The 14157-nt window shown below is 38.3% G+C and overlaps 1 protein-coding gene across 21 annotated transcripts in view; it reads right to left on the minus strand.

Moving 5' to 3' along the window:
- The window catches only part of DTNB (dystrobrevin beta), a 300375-nt gene that overhangs the window by 242509 nt on the left and 43709 nt on the right, over positions 1 to 14157 (minus strand). For 20 of the 21 annotated variants that reach the window (XM_073022855.1, XM_073022853.1, XM_073022854.1 and 17 more), the window contains exon 4: positions 6767 to 6980. In XM_073022855.1, the coding sequence (XP_072878956.1) occupies positions 6767 to 6773 (7 nt within the window). In that variant the 5' untranslated portion in view covers positions 6774 to 6980. Of the gene's footprint in view, positions 1 to 6766; positions 6981 to 14157 lie in introns of those variants that run through there. The other variant, XM_073022851.1, reaches the window with a different exon arrangement.

Consider the following 14157-nt stretch of genomic DNA (forward strand, 5'->3'; position numbering starts at 1 on the left):
TAAATGGATTCAAATTAAACTGCTGAACCAACTTTTTTTTTTTTTTGAGACGGAGTTTTGTTCTTTTGTTCTTATTGCCTAGGCTGGAGTGCAATAGTGTGATCTCGGCTCACCGCAACTTCCACCTCCTGGGTTCAAGTGATTCTCCTGCCTCAGCCTCCCTGGGGTTACAGGCATGCACCACCACGCCTGGCTAATTTTTCGTATTTTTTTTCTTGTTTTTTTTAATCGAGATGGGGTTTATCCATGTTGTTCAGGCTGGTCTCGAACTCCCGACCTCAGGTGATCTACCCGCCTCAGTCTCCCAAAGTGCTGGGATTACAGGCATGAGTCACTGTACCTGGCCTAAACCAACATTTTTAAATGGTTGTTAACCACATTTGCAAACTACACAGGAATTTTTTCATATAAATCCATCATAAATTATATAAGTATCTTTATACCAAAGGAATCTTTCGATTGTTCAAATTAGCAAGTATGTTTTCTACTGAGTATTATTGTAGATGGTAAACAATAACCCTAGGCCTTTAAATGATGTGTTCAATACTATATTTCGTATTTTTTAGATTTAGATGTATTTCACAGATTTTATCTAAACCTAGTTTCATTAGATACATCTTTTTTTTTTTTTTTACCAGTTTGTTCCATTTTTAAGGTGAAACTTCATTCTATCTCTGAACCAACACTTTTGTTAAAGGCCACAGACTCATTTGTAAAACAGAAATGGATGAAATACATTAGAGGGAAAAATAAGATTCAACAGTCAGAAATAAAGTATAAGAGAAATTTGGCTGGGTGCAGTGGCTCATGGCGGTATACAATCCCAGCACTTTGGGAGGCCAAGTTGGGTGGATCACTTGAGGCCAGGAGTTTGAGACCAGCCTAGCCAACATGGCAAAACCTCATCTCTACTGAACATACAAAAATCAGCCAGGCGTGGTGGCGTACATCTGTAGTCTGAACTACTCGGGAGGCTGAGGCATGAGAATCGCTTGGACCCAGGAGGCGGAGGTTGCAGTGAGCCAAGATTGCGCCACTGCACTACAGCCTGGATGACAGAAAAATAAATAAATAAATACATATATTTCTATCTTTGTACCTTGACTAACATGTCTTTATAATGACCAGGAATGTCATATTCAAATTTAGAACTGTAAGGCACCCCATACTCCCACATGGGAAGAACCAGATCCCCTTTTCTTCCCACCTCCAGCACACCCCATACTTGAAAGGACTTATGCACGCATGTGGACACTAGCCCACATGTCCAAGTTCTGCCGACTTGCTCAGCAAACATCCACTCCTTGGCTAGTCCTTAGACACAGGGATACAACTACTTAGAAAAACAAAACAAAACAGAACAACATATACGAGGTTTGGAAGCATAAGTACTAGAACAAATGGAATTTAAAACCAAGAATAAACATGTTTAAAAAGACAATACGAAACAAGAACCACAAATCCCAAAAAAGAATAAATCAGATATATTATGTATGGAAAATACAATAGCTAAAGAAATAACAGATGGAATAAACAGTAGGATGACTCCAGAGGAAGAACAAATTAATGAGCAGAAAGGCAGATCAATAAACTCTTCTAAAAGGAAACAAAGCTAAAGAAATTAAGCCATATGTGAGGAACACTAATAGATAAAGAGAAAAGAGGTAGAAATGCCAACAGTCAGAAAAAGAGAAAACAAAAACCGAGGAAATTTGAAGAAATAATGAGCTTCTGGTAATAGCACACTAGGTGATTCTGATCAACTCTTCCTCTGAGCAAAAAAGGAAAGATGGGGAAAGTTTTCAAAAATCTCCTTGATTATAAATTGTTGAGAACTAACAATTGAAGGTACCAAATGCAGGAGAGGCTGGATGCCCAGGGAAGTGAGTACAATGGATGAAATCGCTTTTTCCATGTAAGTGATTTGATTCCAGAGGGGGAAGCAAAATAGATGAAATATAGAGTAATTTTTTGATGGTACTGTGGGCAGGAAGAAAGACATGGAGGCTTGGATTTGCCAAGGCAGAAGGGGTCCCTTGGTGGGACACGTGGTCCTGCTTACCCTACTCTCCTATTACTTTGGGCTAAGAGCCCAAAGGCTTCACCTAAAGGTAATAGTGTCCAGAAGTAAACAGGTCCTCACAGGTACTGAATCAGAAACTGAATTGAGGTGATCCTGGATTGTTAAGGTCTCGGGGCACCTGGCAGAGGCAAACATACATCCTTTCTGGAAGAAAATATCATCCTAGGCCTCAAAGTATCCCTGCAAATAATTCTGCAATATAATATTTGGTATATAATAAAAATAATTTTGCTATATAATGTTCAGCCTATAATAAAAAATAACAAAGCAAATAGGAAATAAAACATCATGAATGAAAACCAGAAACAACAAATAGTACAAAAAGAACCACAGGAAATCTAGATATTAGATTGTAAGTGTAAACCAAAAATAAAATTCAAAGGCTCCCTGCAACCATCTGAGTGGACTCCCTCCTGGGCCAGGGCACTCTGAAATTTAACCGCAAAGGCTGGTTAAGGCCAGCATGGGAAGCTGGGGATGGACATGCCTCATGATACCCTCCCAGCATTAACATCAACACAGACCTTAAGTCTGAGAAGAAACATCTACAGTCTATTCTCTCTACAATCTGCTACTCGGAGGCTTTATCTGTGTGATAAAACCTAGCTCTCCACAACTCTTTATCATAACTCTTTCAACCAATTGCCGATCAGAATATGTTTAAATCTACCTATGACCTGGAAGCTCCCTGTCCTTCTTCAAGTTGTCCCACCCTTCCACATCAAACCAATGTAAATCTTAAGTGTATCTGATTGATGCATCATGTCTTCCTAAAATGCATAAAAGCAAGCTGTACTCTGACCACCTTGGGCACACGGTGTCAGGAGCCTCCTGAGGCTGTGTCATGGGTGTCTAAAAGAAGGGTACTTCTGCTTGGTGTTCATAGAAGCCAACTCTTCCTTAACCTCAACTTCAAAGAGGAGACATTTAGTAGAAGCTGCTTACAGAGATTTTGTGAAGTCAGCCTAAGGATGGAGCTGATACAAGGAGAGGGCAAAGCCACGCAAGGAAATGAAGCCAGAGCTCTGATGCAACCATGACGAGGGGCTGGCCTGCCTCTGGACCCCTCAGTTTGTCAGCCTATACCCATGTTCTTATAAAAAGGCCATGTGGGTAGGCTTTCTACTACTTACAGCAAAGACAATGGACTAATACAAAGGTTGGAAATAGGGGATTTGTAAGTAACAAACCTTAAAGTGTGAAATTGGCTTAGCTATAGAAGAGTAAGGAAGACCTCCTCTCTCTCATGCTGGGAATTGGGATATCCTTATCATATTGGTCAAAGCACCTTTGTTGCACCTTTGCACCAGACTGTATGACTACCAGTAGTATTGAACTGAAGAAACTGAGAGGGAAAAAATGCAGCTATCAGTATTTTCACAACTCCTTCTGGCTTTCACTAAGAATCTATACCCAGGTGTTTTGTAAATACTGGTTTCTGTGCTTTTCAATGTTTTTAATTATCAAAATATAACATATTCAGAACTCTCAGTATTAAAAAAAATTAGGTCTTAAGAAAATACTTAAGGAAAAGTCTTAGAACCTATTTGTTCCTGACTGTTGTTTCAGGGTCTTATACTCTATTATTATAATAAACAGAAATCATCTGGCCAAACACAGGGACTATAAATTTGGAGGTGAGAGAAGATTAAATAATTTTTGCTTTCAAATTTTAACCTTATGGAATTATGAAATACAAAGGCTGGAAGGCTCAATTAAAATAAATAAATAGGTTGCTATGTATAAAAGGAACTCTCCAGCCTAAGTAATAAAGCGGCCAATCAATAAAAAGACTAACATTTGAAGTATTTAATGACAAAATGCCCTGGTTTTCAAAATTAACATTCTGATAACCAGATTCTTTCTTTTTTTCCAACACAAGAAGGTCAATTTTAAACTTCTAGATAGCCAAATAAGCTCTATCATATAAAGGTTTCAAAGGTAGTAAAGATGTGATCATTTATTCTGATACCATGGTTAATGTTTTAAACGTATCAAAGTAAAAATTACCCAACTCACTAATAACATACTATACCCCTTACTCTTCTTAACTCACTCTTTTTTTTTTTTTTTTTTTTGCTAGCTATTTTCGGTATGTGTTTCTACACATCTGCCTTCATCTGATTCATTGTCCACTTATTCTCATTGTCTCTCTGTATGTGTCTATCCTTCTCTGAATATGGCCCAGGATATCCTTGTACCTTCTGCTTCTAAGTTTGGTCTTCCCATTCTCCTTTTTGCCATCTCCGTCCTCTTCCTTCCTCTCCCCTCTTTAGCCATATGCTATAACCTGAATGTCTGTATTCCCCCAAAATTCACACATTAAAATCCTAACCCCCAAGGTATGGTATTAGAAAGTGGGACCTTCTGAAGATGATTAGGTCATGAGGGTGTCCTCATGAACAGGATTAGTGCCCTTATAAAAGAGGTTCCAGAGAACTCTTTGCCCCCTTTGTCATGTGAGGATACTGCAAAAAGGTGCCATCTAGGATCCAGAAAGCAGGCCCTCCCCACACACAGAATCTACCTTGATCTTGAACTTCCCAGCCTCCAGAACTGTAAGAAATAAATCTGTGTTGTTGATAGAGTGCCCAGTTTACGGCGTTTTGTTAGAGCAACCCAGCAGGCTAAAGCGCCATAGTATTTAACTTACTTGACATAATTACGGAATCCAAGATTTTAATCTCTGCTTGACCATTTTTAGAGAGTAAGATGGTTTTTATTTCTGACTTTAAAAAATATTGTATCTTGAGTTAATTTGTGTTGTGTGATCCGTGGACTGATTTATTGAGTGAGTCAGTGTCATGAAAAGGTGTTGCTTACCTATCACAGAATAACAATGTTTCCTAAGGGTTTTGAAACAAAAAGCCAGTTCTTGGGCAGGAAAAAATTAACTTACAGAGTCACTAACTTAAATTACTAAAAAATGGCATTAGAATTCTGGGACTTACGTCACTTATACACTCTTATTTTTAAAATTCAGATTTCTGCCGGGCACAGTGGTGCACACCTGTAATGCCAGCTACTAGAGAGGCTGGGGAGGGAAGACTGTTTGAGCCCACTAGCTTGAGACCAGACTGGGAAACATAGCAAGATCCCATCTCAAAAAAATAAGTAAATTTCTTCAATAATTTTCTATTAAAAGGATACAATGTCTAATTTGATAACAGCTTATAAAAATGGTGTGAATTTAGTGACTGCTTAAATTATGATTTGGCTTTGACATTTCCGTAGTTTTACCACTAATTAACAGACTCTTCCCTATTATAAGATATAATTAATAGCATTTTACAAATGTATGCACTCAAAGAAGGTCTACAGACAGCAAAAAATGAAGCAGAGACAATCCATTCAAATCAGATGGCCAAGAGTATAGCAGAAACTAGAACTCCTGGTTCGCAGAACATCACCATTTAACCTCTGTACTTCCACAATCAAAAATCTGTGCTTTACAATTTTGTTGTTTCATTCTTTACAGTACCAACTTAATTATCTATGAATATAAGTGCAGCAAATAGTGTCCATTTCAATTGGAGTACATTTAGTTTTCTTCTTTTGTTTTAAGATCTACTAAACTATGTTCTGCAATGAAAAAATTTCAAATAGGTTCCTAGACATAAAGAGAAAATCAGTTTGGTCGGGTGCAGTGGCTCATGCCTGTAATCCCAGCACTTTGGGAGGCCGAGGTGGGCAGATCACCAGAGGTTGGGAGTTCGAGATCAGCCTGACCAACATGGAGAAACCCTGTCTCTACTAAAAATACAAAATTAGCTGGGCGTGGTGGCGCATGTCTGTAATACCAGTTACTTGGAAGGCTGAGGCAAGAGAATTGCTTGAACCCAGAGGGTGGGAGGCAGTAGTGAGTGGAGCTCACACGCCATTGCACTTCAGCCTAGGCAACAAGAAAGAAACTCCGTCTCAAAAAAAAAAAGAGACAGAGAGAAAATCAGTTACTATAGTCCAGTATTTGATGTTACAGAGTACAGATTAGCCTTCTGAACAAACTAGGCATAGAAGAAAAAAGAAAGAGGAGCCTTAGAAGTCAAATAGCCCCATAATCAAATTTAAAACTTAGCATTTTTCATGAGCTAGAGAACAGATGTATTAAGGTATCTATAATTTTCCCAAACAATACATCTCAAACATTGTGATTCTCCACAATATTCCAGAGTTTAATATACGACATACTCTAGGACAGTAAGTCACTGTGAACCAGTTTCTAGTGGGGCTTACACTGAAAAATTTTCCTGTTTTTTGTTTGTTGTTGTTGTTGTTGTTTTTAAGACGGAGTCTCACTCTGTCGCCGAGGCTGGAGTGCAGTGGTGCAATCTCAGCTCACTGCAACCTCTGCCTCCCAGGTTCAAGCGATTCTCCTGCCTCAGCCTCCTGAGTGGCTGGGACTATAGGCACGTGCCACCATGCCCGGCTAATTTTTTGTATTTTTAGTAGAGACGGGGTTTCACCGTGTTGGCCAGGATGGTCTCCATCTCCTGATCTTGTGATCCACCCACCTTGGCCTCCCAAAGTGCTGGAATTACACGCATGAGCCACCGCACCCGGCTAATACATTCCCTTTTAACCATGATTCTAAGTTGCCAGCCCTTAGCAAGGCAGTATGCAACAAGAATGACTCAGAGACAGGTGTTCTTAAAATGAAGTAAGCATGTAAGGTAAGGTACTAGCCTGTCATATGCAGCAATCATAAAGTTGAGGAGGAGGCTGATAGATTGTTCCACACTAATTTGGTGAGTAGAAGGAAGGCGCTTGTTCAACTGATAGTAGATGGAGGAGATGACAGTTTCAAGGCGGGACACACTGATCTCGGTGGCATGGTCCAGTGTATTAAGGCCATTGTCTCGGAAGGCTTCAATCATGTTCCAGATATCAACAAGATGAACTAAAAGACAAAGAAAATAAACTGTCAACAATGTTAAAGTGTGGTACTACCCTTCACAATAGGAATCTTTTTTTTTTTTGAGACAGAGTCTCCCTCTGTCGCCCGGGCTGGAGTGCAGTGGCTGGATCTCAGCTCACTGCAAGCTCCGCCTCCTGGGTTTATGCCATTCTCCTGCCTCAGCCGCCCGAGTAGCTGGGACTACAGGCGCCCGCCACCTCGCCCGGCTAGATTTTTGTATTTTTTAGTAGAGACGGGATTTCACCATGTTAGCCAGGATGGTCTCGATCTCCTGACCTCGTGATCTGCCCGTCTCAGCCTCCCAAAGTGCTGGGACTACAGGCTTGAGCCACCGCGCCCGGCCCACAATAGGAATCTTAAATTTATTAACTAGTTCTTAAATTTAAAGTGAAGAAACTCTTTAGCCAACAATGAGGAAACATCCTGTGGTCAAATAAAGAACATCAGTCCCAGACAACATCAAGGAGCCACCACAGTGGTATGGGAAGAACTACTTCCAGCCTTCACATTTAAAGAGCTAGTATTTCACGTCTCTGCAAATAGTGACCCAAGCAATTCCTAACAAAGGATAATTTGAGAAAAAGATCAAGAACTACTCATAAGAATTTCTAGCCTTTTTGAAAATTTGCTGTATCACCTTGAGTCAACTTCATTGTATTACTTTAGCCTAGCAACTAAAGCAACATTTTACAACTGAAACTTTACTCTATGACCTAAAGACAGAGACAAATACAACTGCATTAAGTAAAATATTAATATGTTTTAGAGGCTACTCAGAGCTCTGAACAACTCATAGCTCAGCCAAAAATAAATTTATCTACTGCATATTTCCTCCATTATTTAAAACCTGACTTTCTTTTAAATTCAATTTCCAGTAATAAAGTAGGCGTGGTAGCTGGGTCTACACTCCTCTTGAAAACGACAAAAATTCCTAGATGGAACATAAAAACTTCTTAAGTGCACAAAAAGTAAACAATACTAAACTACACAGAAAAGAGACATTTCCTTGAAAGAAAAATAATTAAGAATGATGCCTGACTGACTTCAAGCAAAAAAGGAAGCAGAAGACTGCAAAATAATTTTAATGTGCTGAAAAGAAATCAAAACCACCAACAAAATTCTATACCTAGTATAAAAAAACTTTCAAGAAAAAAGGTTCAATAAAGACATTTTCAAGTAAAGAAAACCTGAAACTATATGTTCCAACGCTGAAAAACTAGGGGAAGAACTGAAATTAGGAAAATACAACTATTCAATCCAAAAGAAGGCAAGAAACACAGAACAAGTAGCACAAAGAGCACAAGAAAAGATGGCTGGTGTGGATGCAAATGTATCAGTCAACTGCAGTAACTACAAACATACTAACATACCACTTACAAGACAAAGACTGACAAATTCACACTTTTTTAAATAATCAAATTATATGCGGTTTGCAAGGGATACGTATAAAACATAAGGACATAAAAAAGGTTAAATATAAGTGGATGACAATTTCTAACCAAAACAAAGGTGATGTAACTTTGTTTGTAACAGGAAAAAAAGCGGGGGAGCTTGGAAAACCAAATGATCAACTCAACAGACATAGAAGTAGCATTTGGAAACATCAAATACTGTTTCATAATAAAAACACAACAAACTAAAACTAGAAGAAAACTTCCTCAACCTGATAAAGGGTATCTACAAGAAACCCCAATGCCAACATCATACTTAATCAGGGAAGACTGAAAGCTCTGTCCTTAAGATCAGGAACAAGACACTTAAAGTATAGGCAGCAAAAAAGAGATACATTGCATTTTATTTAAATTTTAAAAGTCTGTGTTTCAAAGGATACTATCAAGAAAGTGAAAAGGCAACTCCAAAGAATGGGAAAAAAATTTGTAAACCAAGCATCCATTAAGGGTCTAGGATCCAGACATATAAAAACTCTTACAATTCAACAATTAAAAAAAGACAACCCAACTTAAAAATGGGCAAATAATTTAAATAGACATTTATCCAAAGAAGATACACAAATAGCCAACAAGCACATGAAAAGATGCTCAACATCATTAGTCATTAGGGAAATGCAAAAGAAAACTACAATAACATACCACTTCACACCCGCTAGAATAGCTAGACTTTTTACTTAAATGGAAAACAAGTGTCAGTGAGGATGTAAAGAGGTTGAAACTCGTATAAACTGCTGGTGCAAATGTAAAATCATGCAGCTGCTTTGGAAAACAATTCAGGAGTTCCTTAAGAAGTTACACACAGTTCCCATATGACCCAGCAATTCTACCCCTACAGAATTGAAAACATATATCTACACAAAAACTTGTACAAATGTTCATAGGCACATTACTCATAATAGCCAAAAGTGAAAACAACCCAAATGTCCATCAACAGATACATAGATAAATAAAATGTGGCATATGCATACAATGGCATATTATTTGACCATGAAAAGGGATGAAGTGGCCAGGCATGGTGGCTCACGCCTATAATCCCAGTACTTTGGGAGGCCAAGGCAGGCGGATCACTTGAGTTTGGGAGTTCAAAACCAGCCTGGCCAACATGGAGAAACTCCATCTCTACTAAAAATACAAAATTAGCCAGGTGTGGTGGTGCATGCCTGTAATCCCAGCTACTCAGGAGGCTGAAGCAGGAAAATCACTTCAACCTGGGAGGCGGAGCTTGCAGTGAGCCGAGATCATGCCATTGCACTCCAGCCTGAGCAACAAAAGTGAAACTCCATCTCAAAAAAAAAAAGGTGGGGATGAAGTACTGATGCATTCTGCAATATGGATAAACCCTGAAAACATTATTCTAAGTAAAAGATACCAGACAGTTAAGAGCACATATTCTAAGATTCTATTTATATGAAATGTCCACATAGGCAAATCCGTTAAAAAAAAGTATATTAGTACCCACCAGAGCTGGGAGATGAAGGGAAAGTGGAGTGACTGTTAATGGGTATGTGGTTTGTTTCTGGGGTGATGAAAATGTTCTAGAATTAGATAGTGATGATGGTTGTACAACTTTGTGGATATACTAAAACTCAGTGAAAAGACTATACACTCTAAAAGGGTGAATTTTATAGTATATGAACTTTATATTTTTTTTAATGGTGGGACAAAACATATTGTTAAAGATAAAGAGGGTCACTGAACAATGATAAAAGTTTTAATTCATAAGAAAGATATCAGCAGCTTGATGCAGTGGCTCATGTCTGTAATCCCACTCCTGGCTTAGCTTGAAGCCAGGAGTTCATGACCAGCCTGGAGAACATAATGGAATCCCATCTCCACAAAAAAAATTTTTTTAATTAGCTAGGCATAGTGGCACATGCCTGTAGTCTTAGCTACTGGGGAGGCTACAGCGGAAGGATTGCCTAAACCCAGGAGTTCAAGGCTGCAGTTAGCTATGACTGCATCACTGCACTTCAGCCTGAGTGACAAAGTGAGATCCTGTGGTCAAAAAAAAAAAAAGAAAATAAAGAAAGATATAGGAACTTTACATGTATTTACATCTAATAGAACAGTCTCAAAATATATAAAACAAAAATAAACAGAACCTCCAAGTGACACAAAGGAATTCAGAAGCTTAGTGGGAGATATTAATTCACCTCTCTTAGTAAGTGATAGTGCAAATACCACTCAAAAAGTACAGATACAGACGATTACACTTCACAACTAACAAAGTAGGCATAATGAGCACTACACGAAGTACAACCTCCACTGATGAGAGAATATGCTTTATTTTCAAGTACACAAAGATACATATAAAAATTGACCACATCCTTGGCTGGGCACAGTGGCTCACGTCTGTAATCCCAGCACTTTGGGAAGCCGAGGTGGGCAGATCACTTGAGATCAGGAGCTCAAGACGAGCCTGGCCAACATGGTGAAACCCTGTCTCTACTAAAAACACAAAAGTTAGCCAGGTGTAGTGGCTCTTGCCTGTAATACCAGCAACTCGGGAGGCTGAGGCAGGAGAATCACTTGAATCTGGGAAGCGAAGCGCAGTAAGCCTAGATCTTGCCCCTGCACTCCAGCCTGGGCCACAGAACAAGACCCTGTCTCAAAAAAAAAAAAAAAAAAAAAAAAAAAAATTGACCATATCCTGAGCCATAAAGCAAATCTCAATAAATTTTAAAGGATTAAAATCCTATGAGTCATGCTCTCTGATCAAAATGAAATTAAGTTAGAAATCATAATCAAAAGACAACTTTTAAAGGAAATCTTATTTTTAGAAATGAAGAAATACACTATCAGGAAACTTTCTTAATCTGATTAAGGTTGTCACAGTTTGAATATCTGTCCTCTGCAAAAATGATGTTGAAATGTAATTTAACCCCCAATGTGGGAGTATTGAGAGGTGGGCTTTAAGAGGTGATTGAATCATGAGGGCTCTGCCTTCATGAATGGATTAATCTACTCAAGGATTAATTGACTAATTAATGAGTTATTATGGGAGTAGGACTGGTGGCTTTATAAAAACAGGAAGAGAGACCTGCACTAGCACACTCAGCGTCCTCACCATGGGATGGTGTGCATGACCTCCAGACTCTGCAGAGAGTCCCCAGCCGCAAGATGGTTTTCAACCTATATGGCCCCTCAATCTTAGACCTCCCAGCCTCCACAACTATACAAAATATATTTCTTCCTTTATAAACCATCCAGTTTCAGGTACTCTGTTATAAGCAACAGAAAACTGGCTAAGACAAATGTTATCTACAAAGGACTTGCCACAAACATATTACTTAATAGTAAAATGAAAGGTTTTGCTCCAATAATGGGAATGAGATAAGGAATGCTCATTGTCCTCATTTCTATTGTACTTGAGGCCAAATCGACATAAATATTCAGATAAAGAAATAATTAGTGTATTGGAAATGAGTAACTGAAACTGTCATTATTCAGAAATAAGAAAACCATGTACACAGAAATCAAAGATTCTACAGATAAATTAATATGAGTCGAGAACAACTGCTAGAAATAAGATTAAGATCTAAAGATCACTGTATTTCTATACATCAGTAACATAACAATGAAATTTTAAAATAATAGTATCATGTCACTGAAGACCTAAGAATAAATCCAATGAAGAGGCTGGGCGTGGTGGCTCACTCCTGTAATCCCAGCACTTAGGGAGGCCAAGGCAGGTGGATCACTTGAGGCCAGGAGTTCAAGACCAGCCTGGAAAACATGGCAAAACTGTCTCTACTAAAAATACAAAAATTAGCCGGGCATGGTGGTGGGCGCCTGTAGTCCCAGCTACTCGGGAGGCTGAGGCAGGAGAATGGCGTAAACCCGGGAGGCGGAGCTTGCAGTGAGCCAAGATCGCACCACTGCACTCTAGCCTGGGCGACAGAGCGAGACTTTGTCTCAAAAAAAAGAAAAAAACCATGAAGGAACAAGTGAACGTATATATGGAAAAAGCTGAAAGCTGACTATTACTTATCCCACACATTCTCAAAAATTTTTTCAGATTAACTCTAGAATCCTATGTGAAAGGTAACAAAATAAAACCTTTAGGAAAAAAAAAAAAAACCCTTTAGAACAACGCATCTTTTCCTTTGTATTACTAATGCCACTAGCCTACTCAGGCTCTCAACACTCCACACGTAGACTACTGTTTCCCAAGAATAATTATGGGAAGAATTATAAAATGAGTTGCTCTATGGCAGTGGTTTTCGAACTTTTTGACCACAAGCACAGAAATATATTTAAATCATCACATACACACATACACACACAAACACATATATACATCTAGACATATAAATATATTTAAATCATCACAGAAATATATTTAAATCATCACATACACAAACACATACATACATCTAGATATATTTTTTAAAAAAAAGTTCTAGCCTTTAGAGCATGTTTTAGCCTTACCACACGAGCTGCATTCTAATATTTTATTTTTCTTCCTTTTTTTCCTATTAAATGTTTTTAATTCTGGCTACAGCCCATCAAAATGATTTCATGAAGCATTAATGGGTCACAACCCATAATGTAAAAAATAATACTTTGAGAAACCACTGAAGAAAGAAACATCACTTCGATCTAGGATGGCATGATAAATTCTTCGGAGAGAATTTTAAGTTAAGATTTGTGAGTAAGACTTAAAGTAGGGTAGAATTTTATTTTATTTTATTTTTTATATATTTTTTTGAGACGGAGTCACTCTGTCACCCAGGCTACAGTGCAGTGGTGTCATCTCAGCTCACTGCCAGCTCTGCCTCCCAGGCTCACGCCATTCTCCTGCCCCAGCCTCCCCAGTAGCTGAGACTACAGGCACCCACCACCACGCCCAGCTATTTTTTGTATTTTTAGTAGAGATGGGGTTTCACTGTGTTAGCTAGGCTGGTCTCAATCTCCTGACCTCGTGATCCGCCCCCCTCGGCCTCCCAAAGTGCTGGGATTACAGGCGTGAGCCACTGCGCCCAGCCCAAAGTAGGGTAGAATTTATCAGATGTAACGTAATTTGCCCAAGATTACCTGTTTATAATAAATGGCAAAACCAGGTCTAAAACCAAGGTTTTTCAATTCTAAGGTTAATGTTCTTTCCATTGTATAAAACCCTTTTTCCACTGATACACACAAACATGAGAAAAGTAAAATAATTCTGTCATGAGCTAGTTCATCTTCGTGGAAATAAAGAGAAGAAAGATTACATATATACACACAGACATATATATACATATACACAGACACACACTTTATTTTATAATCCACATGGTAGCAATTATTTATAGAAAAGGTTGATTCATGTTACATTAAGCTTAATCAAGAAAATCAATTCCAATTATACCTTTATCAAAAACATTGTTTTACTATTCCTCCAGCAGCTGATAAACTGTATTAATTTTGTATAAAACATTTTGTATAAAGCATTTCCTTAATAAAAGTGACAGAGAAATCGATTCTCCCATTTAAAGAACATTAATACTACACCACCCTCAAAACTAGTTCCATGATTGTTTGTTAAACATTTTGAGGGACAAAGGAGTGAAATGACAAGTTCTTCCATTACAAAGCTTACATCCTGATAAATACTTCAGATAAAAAATAATTCAATTAGCATCACAATATAACTAAAAGATGTTAAAGTCTTTTCTAATATTGAGAACTCTCTCCAGCTATCACAGAAATGAGTAGAAATGACTCAC

This window comes from Chlorocebus sabaeus, chromosome 14 (genome assembly GCF_047675955.1).
Source record: "Chlorocebus sabaeus isolate Y175 chromosome 14, mChlSab1.0.hap1, whole genome shotgun sequence".
Lineage (NCBI taxonomy): Eukaryota > Metazoa > Chordata > Mammalia > Primates > Cercopithecidae > Chlorocebus > Chlorocebus sabaeus.